This window comes from Rana temporaria, chromosome 4 (genome assembly GCF_905171775.1).
Source record: "Rana temporaria chromosome 4, aRanTem1.1, whole genome shotgun sequence".
Lineage (NCBI taxonomy): Eukaryota > Metazoa > Chordata > Amphibia > Anura > Ranidae > Rana > Rana temporaria.
The window spans coordinates 25,129,810-25,150,710 of record NC_053492.1 but is presented as its reverse complement, the minus strand read 5'-3'; the positions used below and the strand labels follow the sequence as shown (position 1 = coordinate 25,150,710).

Here is a 20,901-nt window from a genome sequence, read left to right as displayed (position 1 = left end):
ACTGCTAGTGCTGCGCTTTTACCCCACTAAGCGCTTTTACGGGCAATGGGCAGGGGCGGTGGAGGAGCAGTGTATTCACCGCTCCCTCGCTTCGCCCCAAAGATGCTGCTTGCAGGAATTTATTTTCCTGTAATGCAAGCGCATCGCCCCTGCAGAAGAGGGTTTAGTTCCGCTTTAATGTCAATGGTACTTCACTTGCTTGAGAGTTCTAAAACAAGTAACGTACTAAAACACATTTTTTTATATTATTTTATTATATATTACCGGTATTATATTATTATTAATATAATGATATATTATTACATTATTATAGATTACCGGTATTGTATTATTATTATATATTACTGGTATTATTATTATAGTATATTATTATAGATTACCGGCATTATATTATTATTATTATAATAATAATAATATATTTTTATAGATTACCGGTATTGTATTATTATTATATATTACTGGTATTATTATAATATATTATTATATTATTAATATCATATATTACCGGTATTATATTATTATTATAATATATTATTATAGATAACCGGTATTATATTATTATTAATATATAATAATATATTATTATAGATTACTGGTATTATATTATTATAATAATATATTATTATAGATTACCGGTATTGTATTATTATTATATATTACTGGTATTAGTATTATAATATATTATTATAGATTACCGGCATTATATTATTATTATTATAATAATATATTTTTATAGATTACCGGTATTGTATTATTATATATTACTGGTATTATTATAAAATATTATTATATTATTATCATATATTACCGGTATTATATTATTATCATATATTACCGGTATTCTATTATTATTATAATATATTTTATATCATATATTACCGGTATTATATTATTATTATAATAATATATTATTATAGATAACCGGTATTATATTATTATTAATATAATAATATATTATTATTAATATAATAATATATTATTATAGATTACCGGTATTGTATTATTATTATATATAACTGGTATTATTATTATAATATATTATTATATTATTATAGATTACCGGCATTATGTTATTATTATAATAATATATTTTTATAGATTACCGGTATTGTATTATTATTATATATTACTGGTATTATTATAATATATTATTATATTATTATCATATATTACCAGTATTATATTATTATTATAATATATTATTATCATATATTACCGGAATTATATTAATATTATTATTATATATTATTATTATAGATTATTTTTATAGATTATTATAAATGTGATTTTATTTTTTTAACAGTTTTATCAAAGACACAGCTTGTGAGACATGTCTGCAATGCATAAATATAAACAGGGCCACCGCTTGCAATGCAGTGATAGGCTGATAAATATACAAAGCATGTTCAAAATGATCATGCATAAACATAGGTATGCCGTGCTCATTCATCCATGGAACCTATGAGGAATACCTGAAGAAGTGACTTCAGAAGCATGACCTGGATGAGACGATTTCTGTTTTCTCTGTGGTTGAAAAAAAAAAAAAAAATGATGTCTTTAATATTTTGGATTTTTTGTTCAAAGAGAAACAGAACTTTAAAAGCCTTTATTAAAAACTACAGCAGTCACCAGTATTGCCTGTCCTTTCCCCTCAGCTCATCTTTCCCCATGACTTTCTTTCTTTCTTGTTCTGCATGGTGTGTCTCTGTGGAGGAGCTTTGCATTGTCGTGTCAGAGCCCAGTAGTAGCCACACTATTCTAACCTTTTCTGTGTTGACTATCCCTATTCTCTTATGTGCTGGATTATCCTCCCTCTCATCCTTTATTATAAGGATATTGTTATCCTTTTTTATTATTTTCCTGACAAAAATATTAAATGTGTCATGTGTGAAGTTTAAGAGGGCTGTATGGAGCACATATGTGGAAGCATTGATTTGTAAAGTGGCTATAATAGAAGTGATTGCCAACAGTCTCATGTAATGAATCCCCAGTTGTCTTCTAAAGCCAGTGTCCAACAACTTCTATAGCATGTGTGCAGTCTCGAGTCATCTCCTGTATCATGTCTGCAGTCTCTGACCATTTCCTGTATCATGTTTGCAGTCTCTGACCATCTCCTGTATCATAGCTGCAGTCTCTGACCATTTCCTGTATCATGTTTGCAGTCTCTGACCATCTCCTGTATCATGTCTGCAGTCTCTGACCATCTCCTGTATCATGTCTGCAGTGACTGACCATTTCCTGTATCATGTTTGCAGTCTCTGACCATCTCCTGTATCATGTCTCCAGTCACTGACCATCTCCCGTATCATAGCTGCAATCTCTGACCATTTCCTGTATCATGTCTGCAGTCACTGACCATCTCCCGTATCATAGCTGCAATCTCTGACCATTTCCTGTATCATGTCTGCAGTCACTGACCATCTCCCGTATCATAGCTGCAATCTCTGACCATTTCCTGTATCATGTTTGTAGTCACTGACCATCTCCTGTATCATGTCTGCAGTCTCTGACCATCTCCTGTACCATGTCTGCAGTCACTGACCATCTCCTGTACCATGTCTGCAGTCTCTGACCATCTCCTGTATCATGTCTGCCGTCTCTGACCATCTCATGTATCATGTCTGCCGTCTCTGACCATCTCCTGTATCCTGTCTGCAGTCTCTGACCATCTCCCGTATCATGTCAGTAGCCTCATGTATTATATCTGCAATCCCTGACCATCTCTTATATCGTATCTGCATTCTATGATCATCTCCAGTATCGTACCTGCAATCTCTGACCATCTCTTGTATTATGTCTGTTGTCTTTGACCATCTCCTGTAGCATGTCTGCAGTCTCTGACCATCTCCTGTATCATGTCAGTAGTCTCATGTACTATATCTGCAATCCCTGACCATCTCTTATATCGTATCTGCATTCTATGACCATCTGCAGTATCATACCTGCAATCTCTGACCATCTCCTGTATTATGTCTGTTGTCTTTGACCATCTCTTGTAGCATGTCTGCCGTCTCTGACCATCTCCCGTATCATGTCAGTAGTCTCATGTATTATATCTGCAATCCCTGACCATCTCTTATATCATATCTGCAGTCTCTGACCATCTCCAGTATCATACCTGCAATCTCTGTGACCATCTCTTGTATCATGTCTGCAGTCTCTGCCCATCTCTTGTATTATGTTTACAATCTCTGTCCATCTTCTGTAACCTGTCTGCAGCCTGACTATCGTGTGCACCATATCTGCAGTCTCTGATCATCTCTTGTACCATGTCTGCAGTCTACTCGCCTAGCCCTGATGAAGACCCCTAGCACCCAACTTGCTGCCTGATGGTTACACGTGGCCCCTTGGTACTTTCTGTGTGGCCTTTTTCAGAGCCCAGCAGTCAGTAGTGAAAGCATTCATTTGTAAAAAGGCTATAATGAGAATGATCTGTAGCAGTCTCATGAAGCATGTCCCTGGTCTCTTGCTATTTCCTGTAGTGTGTCTTCAGTGCCCAATCACCCCTGGCTGCATGTCTGCAGTCTCTGATCATCTATTCTAGTATGTCTGCAGTCTCTGATCATCTCCTCTAGTATGTCTGCAGTCTCTGATCATCTCCTCTAGTATGTCTGCAGTCTCCGATCATCTATTCTAGTATGGCTGCAGTCTCTGATCATCTATTCTAGTGTGCCTGCAGTCTCTGATCATCTCCTCTAGTATTTATGCAGTCTCTGATCATCTGCTCTAGTATGTCTGCAGTCTCTGATCATCTCCTCTAGTATGTCTGCAGTCTCTGATCATCTCCACTAGTATGTCTGCAGTCTCTGATCATCTCCTCTAGTAGGTCTGCAGTCTCTGATCATCTCCTCTAGTATGTCTGCAGTCTTTGATCATCTCCTCTAGTATGTCTGCAGTCTCTGATCATCTCCTCTAGCATGTCTGCAGTCTCTGATCATCTCCTCTAGCATGTCTGCAGTCTCTGATCATCTCCTCTAGCATGTCTGCAGTCTCTGATCATCTATTCTAGTATGTCTGCAGTCTTTGATCATCTCCTCTAGTATGTCTGCAGTCTCTGATCATCTCCTCTAGTAGGTCTGCAGTCTCTGATCATCTCCTCTAGTATGTCTGCAGTCTTTGATCATCTCCTCTAGTATGTCTGCAGTCTCTGATCATCTCCTCTAGTAGGTCTGCAGTCTCTGATCATCTCCTCTAGTATGTCTAAAGTCTCTGATCATCTCCTCTAGTATGTCTGCAGTCTCTGATCATCTCCTCTAGCATGTCTGCAGTCTCTGATCATCTCCTCTAGTAGGTCTGCAGTCTCTGATCATCTCCTCTAGTATGTCTGCAGTCTTTGATCATCTCCTCTAGTATGTCTGCAGTCTCTGATCATCTCCTCTAGCATGTCTGCAGTCTCTGATCATCTCCTCTAGCATGTCTGCAGTCTCTGATCATCTCCTCTAGCATGTCGGCAGTCTCTGATCATCTATTCTAGTATGTCTGCAGTCTTTGATCATCTCCTCTAGTATGTCTGCAGTCTCTGATCATCTCCTCTAGTATGTCTGCAGCCTCTGATCATCTCCTCTAGTATGTCTGCAGTCTCTGATCATCTCCTCTAGTATGTCTAAAGTCTCTGATCATCTCCTCTAGTATGTCTGCAGTCTCTAAACATCTCCTCTAGTATGTCTGCAGTCTCTGATCATCTCCTCTAGTATGTCTGCAGTCTCTGATCATCTCCTCTAGTATGTCTGCAGTCTCTGATCATCTCCTCTAGTATGTCTGCAGTCTCTCATCATCTCCTCTAGTATGTCTGCAGTCTCTGATCATCTCTTCTAGTATGTCTAAAGTCTCTGCCAGTCTTCTGTCATATACTGAATATTATGTGCTTCACTTTGGAGTTGTCAGGGGCCCCGGTTGAGGTCACCTACACTTTGTAAGTTGACAACCACTGGTGTCGACCATTTAAAGCACTTACCACACACACTAAGGGCACTTTTGGGGTCAGAAGTCAGTTTATGTTCTAGTATGCTTGTGGACATTTAGAATGTAGTGTAAAGCCCCACGCGGGTCTCACCCTGCTCTTCCAGGTTCCATGCTATGATGCACTGAAGGAAGTGGCACTTTTCCCATGATAAACAGCATGACCTCTGACCTTTGGTAAGTGGGCAGAGTGCTGGCAAATGAACCTGCAAAAGAACACATGACTTACAAACAATGCTGGCTTACTATGTCACATACACATACAAAAATACAGTTTGGTTTGTCACTCTGTGTCCAGTCAGGTCTAGTGATGACCAGAGGTTAGGTTGTGGCTAGAATGTAGTCCTGGCATGTGAACAGTCCATCTTCTTATCACAACAGTCCATTAAACTATAACATGCCCACAGAGGAAGACTTCAGCTCGCATCCTGAAAATGGTTACGTCCTTAAAGGACTTTTTTTTAACTAAAATGTATGATCCATTAAAAGTTTTCTTTTAGTGTAACGTTTGTATTTGCACTGTGCTGCCACCTGCTGGACATTTATGGCAGAATTGCATAAGGCATGGGCGCTCAACCTGTGGCCCCTCCAGCTGTTGCGGAAATAACTTTGGGAGTCATGCTTGTAACTGTCATCCTTGCAATGCACCCATGGGACTTGTAGTTCCGCAACAGCTGGAGGGCCACAAGTTGAGCGACCCCTGGCGTAAGGGAATAAAACTCTGTAAGAGACCACTCTTGAAATAAAAATATTATATACCAGTAGTAAACAACATTTTTCAAATATTTACTTATTGGGGTAGATTCAGGTAGCAATTACGCCTGCGTATCCATAAATACGCAGCGCAATTGCTAAGTAGCGCCGGCGTATCAACTTTCTGTATTCAGAAAGCTCGATACACCGACTGTAGCCTAAGATATGACTGGCATAAGGCTCTCATGCCGTCGTATCTTAGGCTGCATTCTGCCGCTGGCCGCTAGGTGGCGTTCCTAGGTGGCAAATTGCATACTCACGCCGATTCACAAACGTACGCGCGCCCGGCGTTCGAGTTTTACGTCGTTTGCGTTCGCCGATTTCTGCGTAAGGCTGCTCCTGCTATTAGAAGGCGCAGCCAATGGTAAGTATACACGTCGTTCCCGCGTCGCGATTTTCGAAATTTACGTCGTTTGCGTAAGTGAATCGTGAATGGCGCTGGACGCCATTTACGTTCACGTCGAAGCAAATGACGTCCTTGCGACATCATTTACCGCAATGCACGTCGGGAAATTTTCCCGACGGAGCATGCGCAGTACGTTCGGCGCGGGAACGCGCCTAATTTAAATGATCCACGCCCCCTACGGGATCATTTAAATTACGTGCGCTTACGCAGGCGACTTTTACAAAACGCCCCCGCAAATTACGGAGCAAATGCTTCGTGAATGAAGCGTAGCGAAGTAATTTATGGAGGCGTAGCGTAAAAACGGTAGTAGTGCGCACCCCTACCTGAATCTACCCCATTGACTTTATGTATTCTTTGCAGCATTTGGGTTTAAAGAAAAAAAAAAAATGTATGAAATATTTAACTGTAAACTTAAGTAAAAATGTAGGGTTAAAGTGCTCCATGGAAACAGCACAATGTACAATTCATATACATATAAGCCGGGGGCGTCAAACTCTACTTCATCACAGGCTTCATCAGCAGGAGGGGTCCCCTCAAAGGGCCGGTTGTATATGCAGTGCACTATGTACAGAGTGCAGAGTTCAGGAGTGCGCTATGTACAGAGTGCAGGGCCCAGGAGTGTGCTATGTACTGTTGGAGATACAACAACTTTCACCTTAGCCTATTGACTGCAGTTCACAAACAGGACACTAGATGTCGCTAATGCTCAGTGATATGTTATGCATTTTCTATGATGTGTTGTATTTTCTGTATACAGGCATACCCCGCTTTAAGTACACTCACTTTACATACACCCACGAGTAAGGACATACCCCCGAGTGTATGTAAAGTGCCTTACAAGTACTGTACAGACATTTTGCAGCCACAGTAGAAGGAGCTGAAGCTTCGAGAGCATAGCCCGCCCTGTTCCAGTGTGCCCCTGACACCCCCACTACAGCCCCTGAGACCTCAACTACAGCTCCTGACACCCCAAATACAGCCCCTGACCCCCTACTACTAACCTAGAAGTGAAAAAGGGTATTGTTTCACTTTAAGTACATTTTAGTTTTACATACATGCTCTGGTCCCATTGTGTACTTAAAAGTGGGGTATGCCTGTATTGTGCTGTACTACTTTTTTTTTTTTTCATGTCTGTGTTTTTCTTACCATGTGAGGTGACATCTTTGCTATTGTGGTTATGTTTCCAATAAAGAAGCCAGTTCCTGTTACTCCACAACGTCTGATCTGAATTAACTCCGCTGCACCCAGAAATCGTACTCTGCAACACGTACAGAGTGCAGAGTTCAGGAGTGCGCTATGTACAGAGTGCAGAGTTCAGGAGGTCGCTATGTACAGAGTGCAGAGTGCAGAGTTCAGGAGTGCATAAGGTATAGAGTGCAGACTTCAGGAGTGTGCTATGTACAGACTGCAGAGTTAAGGAGTGCATTATGTACAGAGTGCAGGGTTCAGGAGTGTGCTATGTACAGAGTGCAGACTTCAGGAGTGCGCTATGTACAGTGAGCAGAGTTTAGGAGTGTGCTATGTGCAGAGTTCAGGAGTGCGCTATGTACAGAGTGCAGACTTTAGGAGTGCGCTATGTACAGCGAGCAGAGTTCAGGAGTGTGCTATGTGCAGAGTTCAGGAGTGCGCTATATACAGAGTGCAGAGTTCAGGAGTGCGCTATGTACAGCGAGCAGAGTTCAGGAGTGTGCTATGTAGCTCCAGAGCTCAGCTTTCTACATTCCCCATAGCACCTGGTGGAAGGACCCTAATATCCTCAAATGAGTTGGCTAAATTGTACAGAGTGCAGAGTTCAGAAGTGCGCTATGTGCAGAATGCAGAGTTAAGGAGTGCATTATGTACAGAGTGCAGACTTCAGGAGTGCGCTATGTGCAGAGTGCAGAGCATTATGTACAGCATGCAGACTTCAGGAGTGTGCGCTATGTACAGAGTGCAGACTTCAGGAGTGCGCTATGTGCAGAGTTAAGGAGTGCATTATGTACAGCTTGCAGACTTCAGGAGTGCGCTATGTGCAGAGTTAAGGAGTGCATTATGTACAGCGAGCAGAGTTCAGGAGTGTGCTATGTACACAGTGCAGACTTCAGGAGTGCGCTATGTACAGCGAGCAGAGTTCAGGAGTGCGCTATGTACAGCGAGCAGAGTTCAGGAGTGCGCTATGTACAGCGAGCAGATTTCAGGAATGTGCTATGTATCTCCAGGGCTCAGCTTTCTGCATTCCCCAGAACCTGGTAGAAGGACCCCGATTTCCTCAAATGAGTTGGCTAAATTTTTTCTGACCATTGATATGATTAAAATTCGATGGCCAATACAAAGTCCTTTGACTCTGTACAAGGAGATCCACCACATGCTGTTCCCAAATGGGTGTTTTCATTTCTATGGCAGGCAGTTGAATGGCGCTGCTATAGAGGCATCCAGGAAACAAGAAGCATATTCTTCTCCCATACCTATAGTCTTGATGACAGCCTCCTGGAACATCCTTTCTTCATGCTCTTTGATGATCTTGATACCTATGTTGATGGCAGAATCGTAGCTGCCCGTCAGTTCATAGTCGATGCTCAATCGCAGCTGCCTCAGAAGAGTGTTGAACACTTCCAGGACCGTAGGGCCTGCAAAACACATAAATAACTGTAAGAAATGCTTATTATACAAGTTGCCAAACCAATGCATTACCCATCAGTGCCAGAAGGTGGCGACAAAGACTTGCTGAAATAAAAATGTAAATCTCGGCAAGCATACACAAATAGTAGACACTGGCCCAGATTCAGGTACGACTTGCGCTTTATTTGCGGAGGCACAGGGCAACGATTTTGCCCTGCGCCCACGCAAATATTTTGCGCTGCCCTCGATTCACGGAGCAGTAGCTCCGTAAATTGCGAGGGCGCGCCGGCAAAATTGCCCGGCGTAAGCGCGCGCAATGTAAATGATCCCGCCGGGGGCGGGAATCATTTAAATTAGGCGCGTTAAAGCGCCGAACGTAGTGCGCCTGCTCCGTCGGGAAACTTTCCCGACGTGCATTGCGGTAACTGACGTCGCAAGGACGTCATTTGCTTCGACGGGAACGTAAATGGCGTCCAGCTCTCATTCACGATCCACTTACGCAAACGACGCAAATTTTCGAAAAACGCGACGCGGGAACGACGTCCATACTTAGCATTGGCTGCGCCTCCTAATAGCAGGAGCAGCCTTACGGCGAAAACGACATATCAGCAAACGAGGTAAAAAACGAGCGCCGGCCGCGTGTACGTTTGTGAATCGGCGTAAGTATGCAATTTGCATACTCTACGCTGACAACTACGGGTGCGCCACCTAGCGGCCAGCGTCAGAATGCACCCTAAGATACGACGGCATAAGATACTTATGCCAGTGGTATCTTAGCCTACATTCGGCCTATCGAGCTTTCTGAATACAGAACGTAGATACGCCGGCGCTACTTAGCAATTACGCTGCGTATCTATGGATACGCAGGCGTAATTGCTTTCTGAATCTACCCCAGTGCCAACAATCCCTATACTATAAAGAAGTGCATAGCAATGTATTTTTATCGGGTCATAAAAAATTGAAAACAAATATATCCTTTTTGTCTGGTCGTTGGGTAGATTTTCCATCAATTCCTGTCTGGTCACCAAAACAGGAAGTGAGCTAAATTTCCTGAATGTTCGCTTTCCTAACACTGAATTGCCTCTCCGCCGACCAGGTGCTTGGGTCTGTTACCTGATTGGCTGAAACAACAGGCGCTGTGATTGGATGCCTATGAGACATCCAATCATAGCAGAGGACGGGAGAAGACATTGAGGAGTGTGGAGGACACAGCGGCTGCCCCCCCAAGACTAGGTAAGTGCTGGGCGGGCAGGAGATGCACACTAGCAGCATTTGATGGGCACAGTAGCGGAAATTGATGGGCACACTGGCAGCAATTGATGGGCACACTGGCAGCAATTGATGGGCACACTGGCAGCAATTGATGGGCACAGTAGCAGCAATTGATGGGCACACTGGCAGCAATTGATGGGTACACTGGCAGCAAGTGATGGGCACAGTAGCTGCGTTTGATGGCACAGTGGCAGCAATTTATGGGCACGGTGGCTGTGTTTGATGGGCACAGTGGCTGCAATTGATGGGCACAGTGGCAGCAATTGATGGGCACAGTGGCAGCAATTAATGGCACAGTGGCAGCAATTGATGGGCACAGTGGCAGCAATTGATGGGCACAGTGGCAGCAATTAATGGCACAGTGGCGGCAATTGATGGACACAGTAGCTGCATTTGATAGGCACAGTGGCTACCTTTGATGGCACAGTGGCTACGTTTGATGGCACAGTGGCTGCAATTGATGGGCACGGTGGGGGCAATTGATGGGCACAGTGGCTGCATTTGATGGCACAGTGGCAGCAATTGATGGGCACAGTAGCTGCGTTTGATAGCCACAGTGGCTGCGTTTGATGGCACAGTGGGGCCCATTGATGGGCACAGTGGCTGCGTTTGATGGCACAGTGGGGCCAATTGATGGGCACAGTGGCTGCGTTTGATGGCACAGTGGCAGCAATTGATGGGCACAGTGGCAGCAATTGATGGGCACAGTAGCTGCATTTGATAGCCACGGTGGCTGCGTTTGAAGGCACAGTGGCTGAAAGTTATGGGCACAATAGCTGCGTTTGATAGGCGCGGTGGCTGCGTTTGAAGGCACAGTGGCGGAAATTTATGGGCACAGTAGCTGCGTTTGATAGGCACAGTGGCTGCAATTGATGTTTTTTTTTCCAGTTTGTTTGCGCCCATCTCTGTGGCCAAGACCCAGTGAGCGAAACATGTCAGGGGAACGTAGCTGGAGCGACGCTGCTGAGGCCACATTCCCCTAAATACTAATGCATTGGGTTGGCGAGCAGCCACCTTTCTTCTCTTTGATAATGCTCTTAGGCCCCGTACACACGACCGAGAAACTCGACGTGCCAAACACATCGAGTTCCTCGTCGAGTTCAGTGTGGTACACTGATGGCACAGTGGGGCCAATTGATGGGCACAGTGGCTGCGTTTGATGGCACAGTGGGGCCAATTGATGGGCACAGTGGCTGTATATCATATATCAGTGGTCCCTGGGACAGAAAGAGACAGGAATCCCCCATACAGATCTTAGCAATAAAAACCCTTTTCTTGTCTATTAAAAGCAATGTTTAGGATGGGGTCCCAAGTGCAACCTGCCATCACAAATGCAGTTCAGATTTCCATACATACCAACTGGACCCGTGGCAGCTATGACCGCGGCCTCAGACAAGACCTCCACAATCCCTGCCCGTATGGTGGCAGCACTCTTGCTGTTCGCATCCAAGTGACTGAGCAGTTGCTGGATCACCAGATGTGAGTGCTGGGGCTGCAAAATAGGTCAAATACAAATGAAATGATTATAATGCTCATGCTATACTGCGGGGTAGTCATTTCATTGGCTGAGCAACGCTGGGATGGGCTCCGCCTCTTATGCAAATGTACTAACACGGAGGTGTGGAAAGTCTACAACCTCTGATCTGTGGAGCAAGCAGAGGTGAGGCCAAGAGATCATACAGAATGCCAGATCCTGTACCTGGGTCTGCACAGCAGCTGGGAGACCGTCTAGAACAGGGGTAGACAACCTGGGGCCCTCCAGCTGTTGCAGAACTACAAGTCCCACAAAGCACTGCAAGCCTGACAGTTACAAGCATGACTTCCACAGGTAGAGGCATGATGGGACTTGTAGTTTCACAACAGCTGGAGGGCCACCAGTTTGAGACCCCTGCTCTATAGCCTCTGATCTGTGCAGCAAGCAGAGGTGTAGCCAAGAGATCATACAGAATGCCAGATCCTATAATGGGACTGCACAGCAGCTGGGAGACCGTCCAAAACAGGGGTAGACAACCCTAGCATCTAGGATGCTCATGCTTCCTGCTGATTGGATTCAGGCGGCGTGTCAGACATCTGCAGAGAGACCACTGCTTCCACACAATGGGCCAGATTCACAAAGAGATACGACGGTGTATCTACAGATACACCATCGTATCTCTGACTTACACTGGTCCTATCTATGCGCCTGATTCATAGAATCAGATACGCATAGATAGGGCTAGATCCGACAGTGTTACACTGTCGGACTTTTTTTTTAATTAAAAATGGCGCCGGGGGCGTTCCCGCTGATTTACGATAAATAATATGTAAATCAGCGAGATACGCAAATTCACGAACGTACGCGGACCCGTCGCAGTGTTCTTACGTCGTTTTCGTAGCGGTTTTCCCGTCGTATACTTACCCCTGTTTTTAGCAGGAGCAGCCCATGTTAAGTATAGCTGGCGATCCCGCGTCGAATTTGAATTTTCCTTCATCGTTTGCGTACGCCGATTCACGAAGTCCCGCTCACGTCGAAACCACTGACGTCCTAGTGACGTCAGTGGGAGCAATGCACGCCGGGAAATTCCCCGGACGGCGCATGCACATTTAAATCGGCCCGGGAACGCGCCTGATTTAAATAGTACACTCCCCTAGCCACGGAATTTGAATTCCGCCGGGGGATTTAGGATCCGCCGTCGCAAGTTTGGAGGTAAGTGGTTTGTGAATTAGCCACTTGCCTCCTAAACTTGCGGTAGCGGATCTTAATTAACGTAGATCGAGCGGATCTATAGATCCGCTGAGCTACGTGAATCTGGCCCAATGAGAGTATCCCTCTCTGCAGCATGCTGGCAGGGGAAAGATCTTCTACTTAGGCTGTAGCTGCTTTCTAAAGAAAAACAACTGTAAGGCGTTGCACACCTTTTGTTTTGATGTACCTGAAATGAATTTAGCCGATTTAAGTTGGGCTTTAAATGAAAAGTCAAAGGGTTAATATACAGATTGAGCTCAGTATGACCTACCTGAATGGAGTACATGATTATCTTGAAGCATCGCACAGCGAAGACTTTAGGTTCCCACAAGGTATGGTTATCAAGGTGCCTGCAAAACAGGACTGGGGTGAGTGCTACAGAGGATCATTGCTGCTATTCCGGGATGCATGTGCTCTATGCATGCAGCTCATAGGCCATGTTTTCATACATACGGCATAAATGGATCCTATTGGCTGGGCTGACATGAGATATCAATAGTGTTTAGCCAGTGACTCAGCCGACGCTGATTGCACACTATTGTACTATTGAAGTGTACTATGGGGGCAAAATACGCCCCCAGCCTGGCCAACTTATTTATGGCCATGTGGGAGGAGGATGTCGTCTATGTTTGCCGACAACCCCAGCTTAAGCTGTGGGCCAGGTACATTGACGACATCCTCCTCCTATGGGATGGCCCCCTTATGGAGCTTCAATCTTTTATGTCTTTTCTCAACAACAACGAGAGAGGCATTCACCTCAATTTTGAGGCAAGTCAATCTAGCATCAATTTTCTAGATCTTACAATTTTTGTCCAGGATGATGGTTTCTGTACGAGTACCTTCTTTAAAGGCACAGATAGAAACTCTTACATCCCCACGGATAGTTGCCATCATGACTCTTGGCTAAAATCTGTGCCTAAAAGCCAGTTTCTGCGTATTAAACGCAATTGTTCCAACGAGTCAGATTTTTTGGTACAATCTGATATCTAAACCGGAGACCCCATAGAGGAGTCAGAGGGGGAAGAAGGTTACGACTTAAAGAGGCAAAGAGTCTAACATCTTCCGGTATTTTCAATCTTAGTACTGTAACCCTTAACAAAGCTGAACAAACAATTCTGGACAAGGGTTTGAAGTTTGTTTTACCGCGTAAACTAAACAAATTTGAGACTTATATGGATACATATAAGTTTATACGTAAGCTCAACATCAAAAGGTATATGCTTTCCAATCCCATTGTTCAAACCCAGCCGAATACCACAGACTTCAGACATACAGGTCTTTCCAATGCATCTTTGTATAATCCTCCTGGGGGTACGGCTCCATCGATTAAAGTCTTTAGGGACATCGTCCTTAGAGACTTGGATCGTCTCCCCATTAGAAAAACACAATCTAACCATACCCTTAAAGCAGGCCTTGACTCTTTGTGTGACAACAAACAAATTGTCATTAGGCCTGCAGATAAGGGGGGAGGCATAGTGGTCCTCAATAGAACCGACTATTTAGCCGAGATGGACAGAATTTTGGGAGATAGAGACACCTATACTCCCTTAGCGTGTGACCCTAAAAATTCATACCTCAACCAGTTAACTAAACTTATTTCTAAAGGTTACAAGGACGGTATTCTTAATAAAAAAGAGAAACTGTACCTAGTACCCAAGGCTCCAAGAACACCAGTTATTTATTATTTACCGAAAATCCATAAACATCTTACCTGCCCCCCGGGACGTCCTATTGTAAGTGGGATAGATTCCCTTACTTCCCGGGTGGGCAGGTATATTGACTTTTTTCTACAACCTTTAGTTTCCAGGATGCCCTCTCATTTAAAGGACTCCAGACATGTTATTAATTTATTATCTAATTTCAAACCCTCTTCAAATATGTGGCTTGTCACAGCTGACGTTACATCACTTTATACGGTGATTCCCCATGATCTAGGTTTAGCGGCAGTAGAGTATTACCTTCGTCGGGACTCTGGTCTTTTTGATGAACAAATTTTTTTTATACTTGAGTTATTGCATTTTGCTGCGACTAGAAATTATTTCTGGTTTCAAAACCAATTCTACCGGCAAGATAGGGGCGTGGCTATGGGGGCAAAATACGCCCCCAGCCTGGCCAATTTATTTATGGCCATGTGGGAGGAGGATGTCGTCTATGTTTGCCGACAACCCCAGCTTAAGCTGTGGGCCAGGTACATTGACGACATCCTCCTCCTATGGGATGGCCCCCTTATGGAGCTTCAATCTTTTATGTCTTTTCTCAACAACAACGAGAGAGGCATTCACCTCAATTTTGAGGCAAGTCAATCTAGCATCAATTTTCTAGATCTTACAATTTTTGTCCAGGATGATGGTTTCTGTACGAGTACCTTCTTTAAAGGCACAGATAGAAACTCTTACATCCCCACGGATAGTTGCCATCATGACTCTTGGCTAAAATCTGTGCCTAAAAGCCAGTTTCTGCGTATTAAACGCAATTGTTCCAACGAGTCAGATTTTTTGGTACAATCTGATATCTTGATGAACAGATTTTTGGAAAAAGGTTATGACCAGGGTACCCTTACATCCACATTAAATGAGGTTAAAGGTATTGACAGGATCGATTTGTTGAAAAATAAACCCCGTGACAACAGTAGAATGCCTGTTGTTCCCTTTGTTACTACTTTTTCCACCCAGCATTTTAGTGTCAAAAAACTTTTAAAAAAACATTGGCACATCCTTAAAAATGACCCAATTCTGGGCCCTGTCTTGCCAGACAACCCACAGGTGATTTTTAAGGGGGGTTCGGCCTTGAGACACAAATTGGCCCCCAACGTTCTCGAGCCACCGGTCATTAAAACTACCTTTCTCAATTCATTTACCGGTTTCTATCAGTGTAGGAAATGCCGGGTGTGTTCCATCAGTGGTTGTGAACATAGAAGAACACACCTTTTTGTCTCCACGGTCACAGGTGAACAACACACTATCAAACCTTTTATTACGTGTGCGACCGAAGGGGTGGTCTACTTACTCCAGTGCCCTTGTGGGCTCCAGTATGTGGGCAGAACCAAGAGAGCCCTCTCAGTGAGACTTAATGAACACATTAGCAATATCTTAGCCGGTTATGTGAACCATTCGGTTTCTAAACATTACCGTTTGGTTCATAACAGGGACCCCTCAAAAACTATTTTCTTGGGGATTGATAGATATGCTCCACATTGGCGTGGTAGTCCACTAGTGAGGAGCATCTCTAAATCTGAAATGCAGTGGATCCATAGGATTAAGAGTTACACTCCCTATGGACTCAACATAGAGGTTGATGTCAATGCCTTTATTGACAATTCTTAAATAGAACATCTTATTGTTTTCTAATCATTCTGTTTGATTTATTCAGTCATTTGTGAACTCGATCTGGGTGACGGGGTGATCTACAAGATGACCTTTGGGAGTTTTATTTTATTTTTTCTATCTTCTCCCTATTTTTAATATTTTACACATTTGACCAAAGATGGTCCCGCTATTCACTGGTCCATATCAATGTTCACTTTATAATATAATTCTATTTATTTAGATTCATTTTTGGTATATTTTTCACAATACACCACTAGATTTATGTCACATTGCAACATAATTTTTTGTATATATTTATACTATTTTCAATTAATTACTATTTAATTTTTTTTTTTTTTTTTTTTTTTTTCTTGGAGCTCGTGCACTCACAGCACAATTTTTATTACATTTTATATTTATGCATTATTTATTTGCATTTAATTAATGCATCCTATTCACATTTTGTATAAAATATTTGGCTATTGTCATGCTAAATTTTGACAATATTTTTCAATTTTTTATTTTTATACATCTTTTTCCTATTTGTTTCACTACTATTTTTCATATTTATCTATTAGTGTTATAGTGCCTTTTTTCTCTTGATCATTAGAGAATAATTACAAATAGTTTCTCATTTAAGATGATCAAACTTCCTTAATATAAATTTGTATATAATTGGTATAGCTGAATGAGTTCCTTACACATTTGGACCTGCACCGTTATTCACTTATTTTACCACAAGATGGCCATCTAGCTTATGTTACGTCAAAGCCCTTCCTGGTTTTGTTTTCATTTATGCGTTCCAGCATGGCCTTCTTGGCGGTCACTTAGCCCGTGACTCAGATCGAGGCTTGGTTTTAGCCTATTTATATGTGTGGTGTCAGCACGTCGCCCGTGCCCCTTGATGACGTCAACTTGTGACGAAACGTGCGTCGGGAAGGTAGCGTGCTGACGCAAGACGTTTTCTTCGTTCCGTGTGGACGGGCGATTGTTAGAGCCGGCCGGCTTCTATCTATTATCCTGCTTTTAAACCTGTAAGTGTACTATTTTTTTAAATAAACCCCTCAACTTGCATACTTCACTATGTGGGCATTATCGTTTTTTCCATGCACCCACTGACCTTTACTACCGGAGGACCTGTGGGATATATCACTGCGAGAGGATCCTAAAGGCCCTGGCTAGGGGTTTAGCCACATGTTTATATTGCCTACGTTCTGGTAAGCCTTTTAAAATTAGGGTGTTCTGGTGGTGGTGGTCCCTTGAGTCACGTATAACTTGTACACACTGGTCCTGCTGTACTTCACCATTGAGTTCCTTCTTTTTGTGTGTGACACGCCGTGATCTTGTGGCTCTTGGAGTGGGAAGCTTCAACATCTACCCCCTTGTCATCCCCCTACGAGGATCATCAAAAGGCCCTGGCTGGGGTTTGCAGCCGCAAGCTGGTTACTGCTTGCCATTTGGTAAGCCTCCACTTTTTTACTTAGTGGTGTTGGTTATCGTCTATGTTTTCAACAGTCTATTCATCACTGAAGAACTTGTTTGTAACGATCGTTGATTGATACAAAGACTCTTTTTGCCAGTCATTGTTTTTATTCCTCTTTCATTTAGGGGTTTTCTTTGCATCCACAACATTCTCAATATCTTTTTATTATCAACTGTTTGTCTAGTGTAGTTTTTATTAATAGCGCAACATTCTCCCTGTTACTATTGAAGTGTATTAGCTAGATTCAGAAAGATTTACGCCGGCGTATCAGTAGATACGCCGACCTAACTCTGAATCTGCGCCGTCCTAAGTTTAAGTGTATTCTCAAACTGAGATACACTTAAACCTAGCTAAGATAGGACAGCCTGCGCCGTCGTATCTTAGGGTACAATATTTAGGCTGGCCGCTAGGTGGCGCTTCCGTTGAGTTCGGCGTAGAATATGTAAATGCCTAGATACGCCGATTCACGAACGTACGTGCGCCCGTCGCAGTAAAGATACGTCGTTTACGTAAGGCGTTTTCCGGCGTAAAGTTATTCCATCAAATAGCAGGCCTAGTCAATGTTAAGTATGGCCGTCGTTTCCGCGTCGAAATTTGAAAATTTTACGTCGTTTGCGTAAGTCGTCCGTGAATAGGGCTGGACGTAATTTACGTTCACGTCGAAACCAATACGTCCTTGCGGCGTACTTTGGAGCAATGCACACTGGGATATGTCCACGGACGGCGCATGCGCCGTTCGTGAAAAACGTCAATCACGTCGGGTCACCCCCCATTAACATAAAACATGCCCCCTCATCCTCATTTGAATTAGGCGCGCTTCCGCCGGCCCCATTTACGCTACACCGCCGGGAGGCAAGTACTTTGGGCCAGATTCAGGTACAATTGCGGCCGTGTAACGTAACCCGTTTATATTACACCACCGCAAGTTTTCAGTGTTAGTGCCCGATCCACAAAGCACTTACCTGTAAACTTGCGGCGGTGTATCGTAAACCAATTCAAATGGGGCGTGTACCATTTAAATTAGGCGCACTCCCGCGCCTGACGTTCTACGCATTCCATTCGCAATTTTCCCGACGTGCTTTGCGCGAAATTACGGCGGCGTGACGTGTTTGTGAATCGCGAAGTCCATAACGTACTTATGCCGGAAAAAAAAAAAGTCAAAATCGACGCGGGAACAATGGCCATACTTTAACATGGCTTGTGTAAAGTTAAGCAATGAAAAACATTGCTTAACTTTGCGACGGTAAACTAAGACTTGCGCCGACGTAACGACGGGAAAAACCTTCGTGGATCGCCGTAACTGCCAATTTGCATACCCGACGCTGGAATACAACACAAACTCCACCCAGCGGCGGCCGAGGTACTGCATCCTAAGATCCGATGGTGTAAGACAATTACACCTGTCAGATCTACAGTAAGGGCTATCTATGTGTAACTGATTCTATGAATCAGTCGCATAGATACTCTGAGAGATACGACGGCGTTTCAGAGAAACGCCGTCGTATCTCTTCTGTGAATCTGGCCCTTTGTGAATACAGTATTTGCCTCTCTGACTTAAGGCGGCGTAGCGTAAACACGATACGCTACGCCGCCTTAAAGATGCGGCGCACTACTTGAATCTGGCTATATAGGTCCAGCCTAAATAAGTCATCTATGTGCCGCTGCCGCATGAATGACTGATTTAGGGCCAACAAGTAACCATCAATATTGTGCAATCAGTGGCGGCTGTGGTGCTGGCTATTCATTGTTGATATTTCATGTGGACCCTGAGTAATGGTGGCGGCCAATAGGGTCCATTTAGGCTGTACGTATGTAAACGTAAAAAAAAAATGTTTACATTTGTAAAGCATAAAATATAGTTAAAAAATAGCGTCCCTTAGCCTTCTATTCGGCCTCATATAAAACTATACATTGCACACATTTGTACGTGGCATACATTTTTAATATTCCACACACCAAAATCTTGGAGTACTTGTGTGTAGTGCCATGTAGACAGGGCCGGTGCTACCACTTGGCAAACTAGGCAGCCGCCTAGGATGCACTGCTTCCTAGGGCGCCCGGCCACTGGTGTTCCTACTCTCTTCTCTCTGCAGCAAGCAACTAAGTCTCAGCATCAGCTCCTTCAAAGGGGCAGCGGCATCGGAGGACTGTGTCTGTGTCCCGACTCCCGAATAAATGGAAGCAAGCAAACATTCATTGATGGGCACTGGTACACTGCATTAATGGGCGATGGTGAGGCTGCATTTGATGGGCACTGGTGAGGCTGCTTTTGATAGGTGCTGGTGAGGCTGCATTTGATGGGCACTGGTGAGGCTGCATTTGATGGGCGCTGATGAGGCTGCATTTGATAGGTGCTGGTGAGGCTGCATTTGATGGGCGCTGGTGAGGCTGCATTTGATGGGCGCTGGCGAGGCTGCATTTGATGGTAGCTGGTGAGGCTGCATTTGATGGGCACTGATAGGCTGCATTTGATGGGCACTTCATTAAAAAAGGTGGGGTATACATGGGCAGGGCAAAGGGGGCGGAGTCAGGGGTGGACCAGAGGGTGGGGTAAAATAAGCTTTCGCAGAGGGTGTAAAAAATCCTTGCACCAGCCCTGCATGTAGATCATTAGTGAGTTCTTACATTAATATGTAGTCGTCAACACGGGTATCCCAAACCTTCATAGAACATGTTTAAGGGGATTTACAAAATCTAGGTACTTTGATTTTAGCAGCATTTAATGGAAATGTCCGGATAAGCTGGTTGGAAGGTCCATACAATAGAAAAAAGAAGGCCAAGAATCGAATTGAAACCTTCTGTTACTGACCCCCCACAGATAATGATGTGTGGACATGAGTTCATATCTCTGTTGCCCTGCTCTCTCCTCCTATCAGCATAAGAGCACAAGCACTGCAGTACAACTGTTTGGCTCCCTGTGCTGCTTTCCCTTCTCTCAATCTGAGCTGTGTTGTCCAGGGACAGCAAGATGGCGATACCAGTTAAGGTATTCAGGTATTTACACTGCTTGCATTTGCATAGCTGCAATGTACCCCAATCAGCTCTCCCTGTTTCAGAACCAGAATTCCTAATAGGTTGAATGTTAGAGGTCCAAATGGCTTTGCCACTACAAACTATTGAAATGCTTGCCACAAACAGAATTTCTTCAGGGGCACCCAGAGGTCCGGCGTGGTGCTTACATGAGAACAGGCTTGATGGCGTTCTTGATGTTGCCGTAGGCCGCTCTGCCCAGCAGCTCCCTCAGACATCTCTCTGCCAACTCTGCTGGATTCTCCTTCTCCTTGTCTGTGCTCTGCAGTGGCGATGGAGAGCGGCTGCAATTATAAAACATGCGTCATGCACCGCCTCTAAATGACCACAAGATGGCAACCTAAACAAACACAAAAAATGTATAGTGGTT

The 20,901-nt window shown here is 43.8% G+C and overlaps 1 protein-coding gene across 2 annotated transcripts in view; it reads right to left on the bottom strand.

The window, feature by feature from the left end:
* Nucleotides 1–20,901, bottom strand: part of EFR3B (EFR3 homolog B) — a 352,965-nt gene that overhangs the window by 54,486 nt on the left and 277,578 nt on the right. For both annotated transcript variants that reach the window (XM_040348132.1, XM_040348134.1), the window contains exons 7-12: nt 20,681–20,815; nt 12,985–13,063; nt 11,345–11,480; nt 8,563–8,724; nt 5,054–5,165; nt 1,473–1,524 (exon numbers count right to left, since the gene is read on the bottom strand). In XM_040348132.1, the coding sequence (XP_040204066.1) occupies nt 1,473–1,524; nt 5,054–5,165; nt 8,563–8,724; nt 11,345–11,480; nt 12,985–13,063; nt 20,681–20,815 (676 nt within the window). The remainder of the gene's footprint in view (nt 1–1,472; nt 1,525–5,053; nt 5,166–8,562; nt 8,725–11,344; nt 11,481–12,984; nt 13,064–20,680; nt 20,816–20,901) is intronic.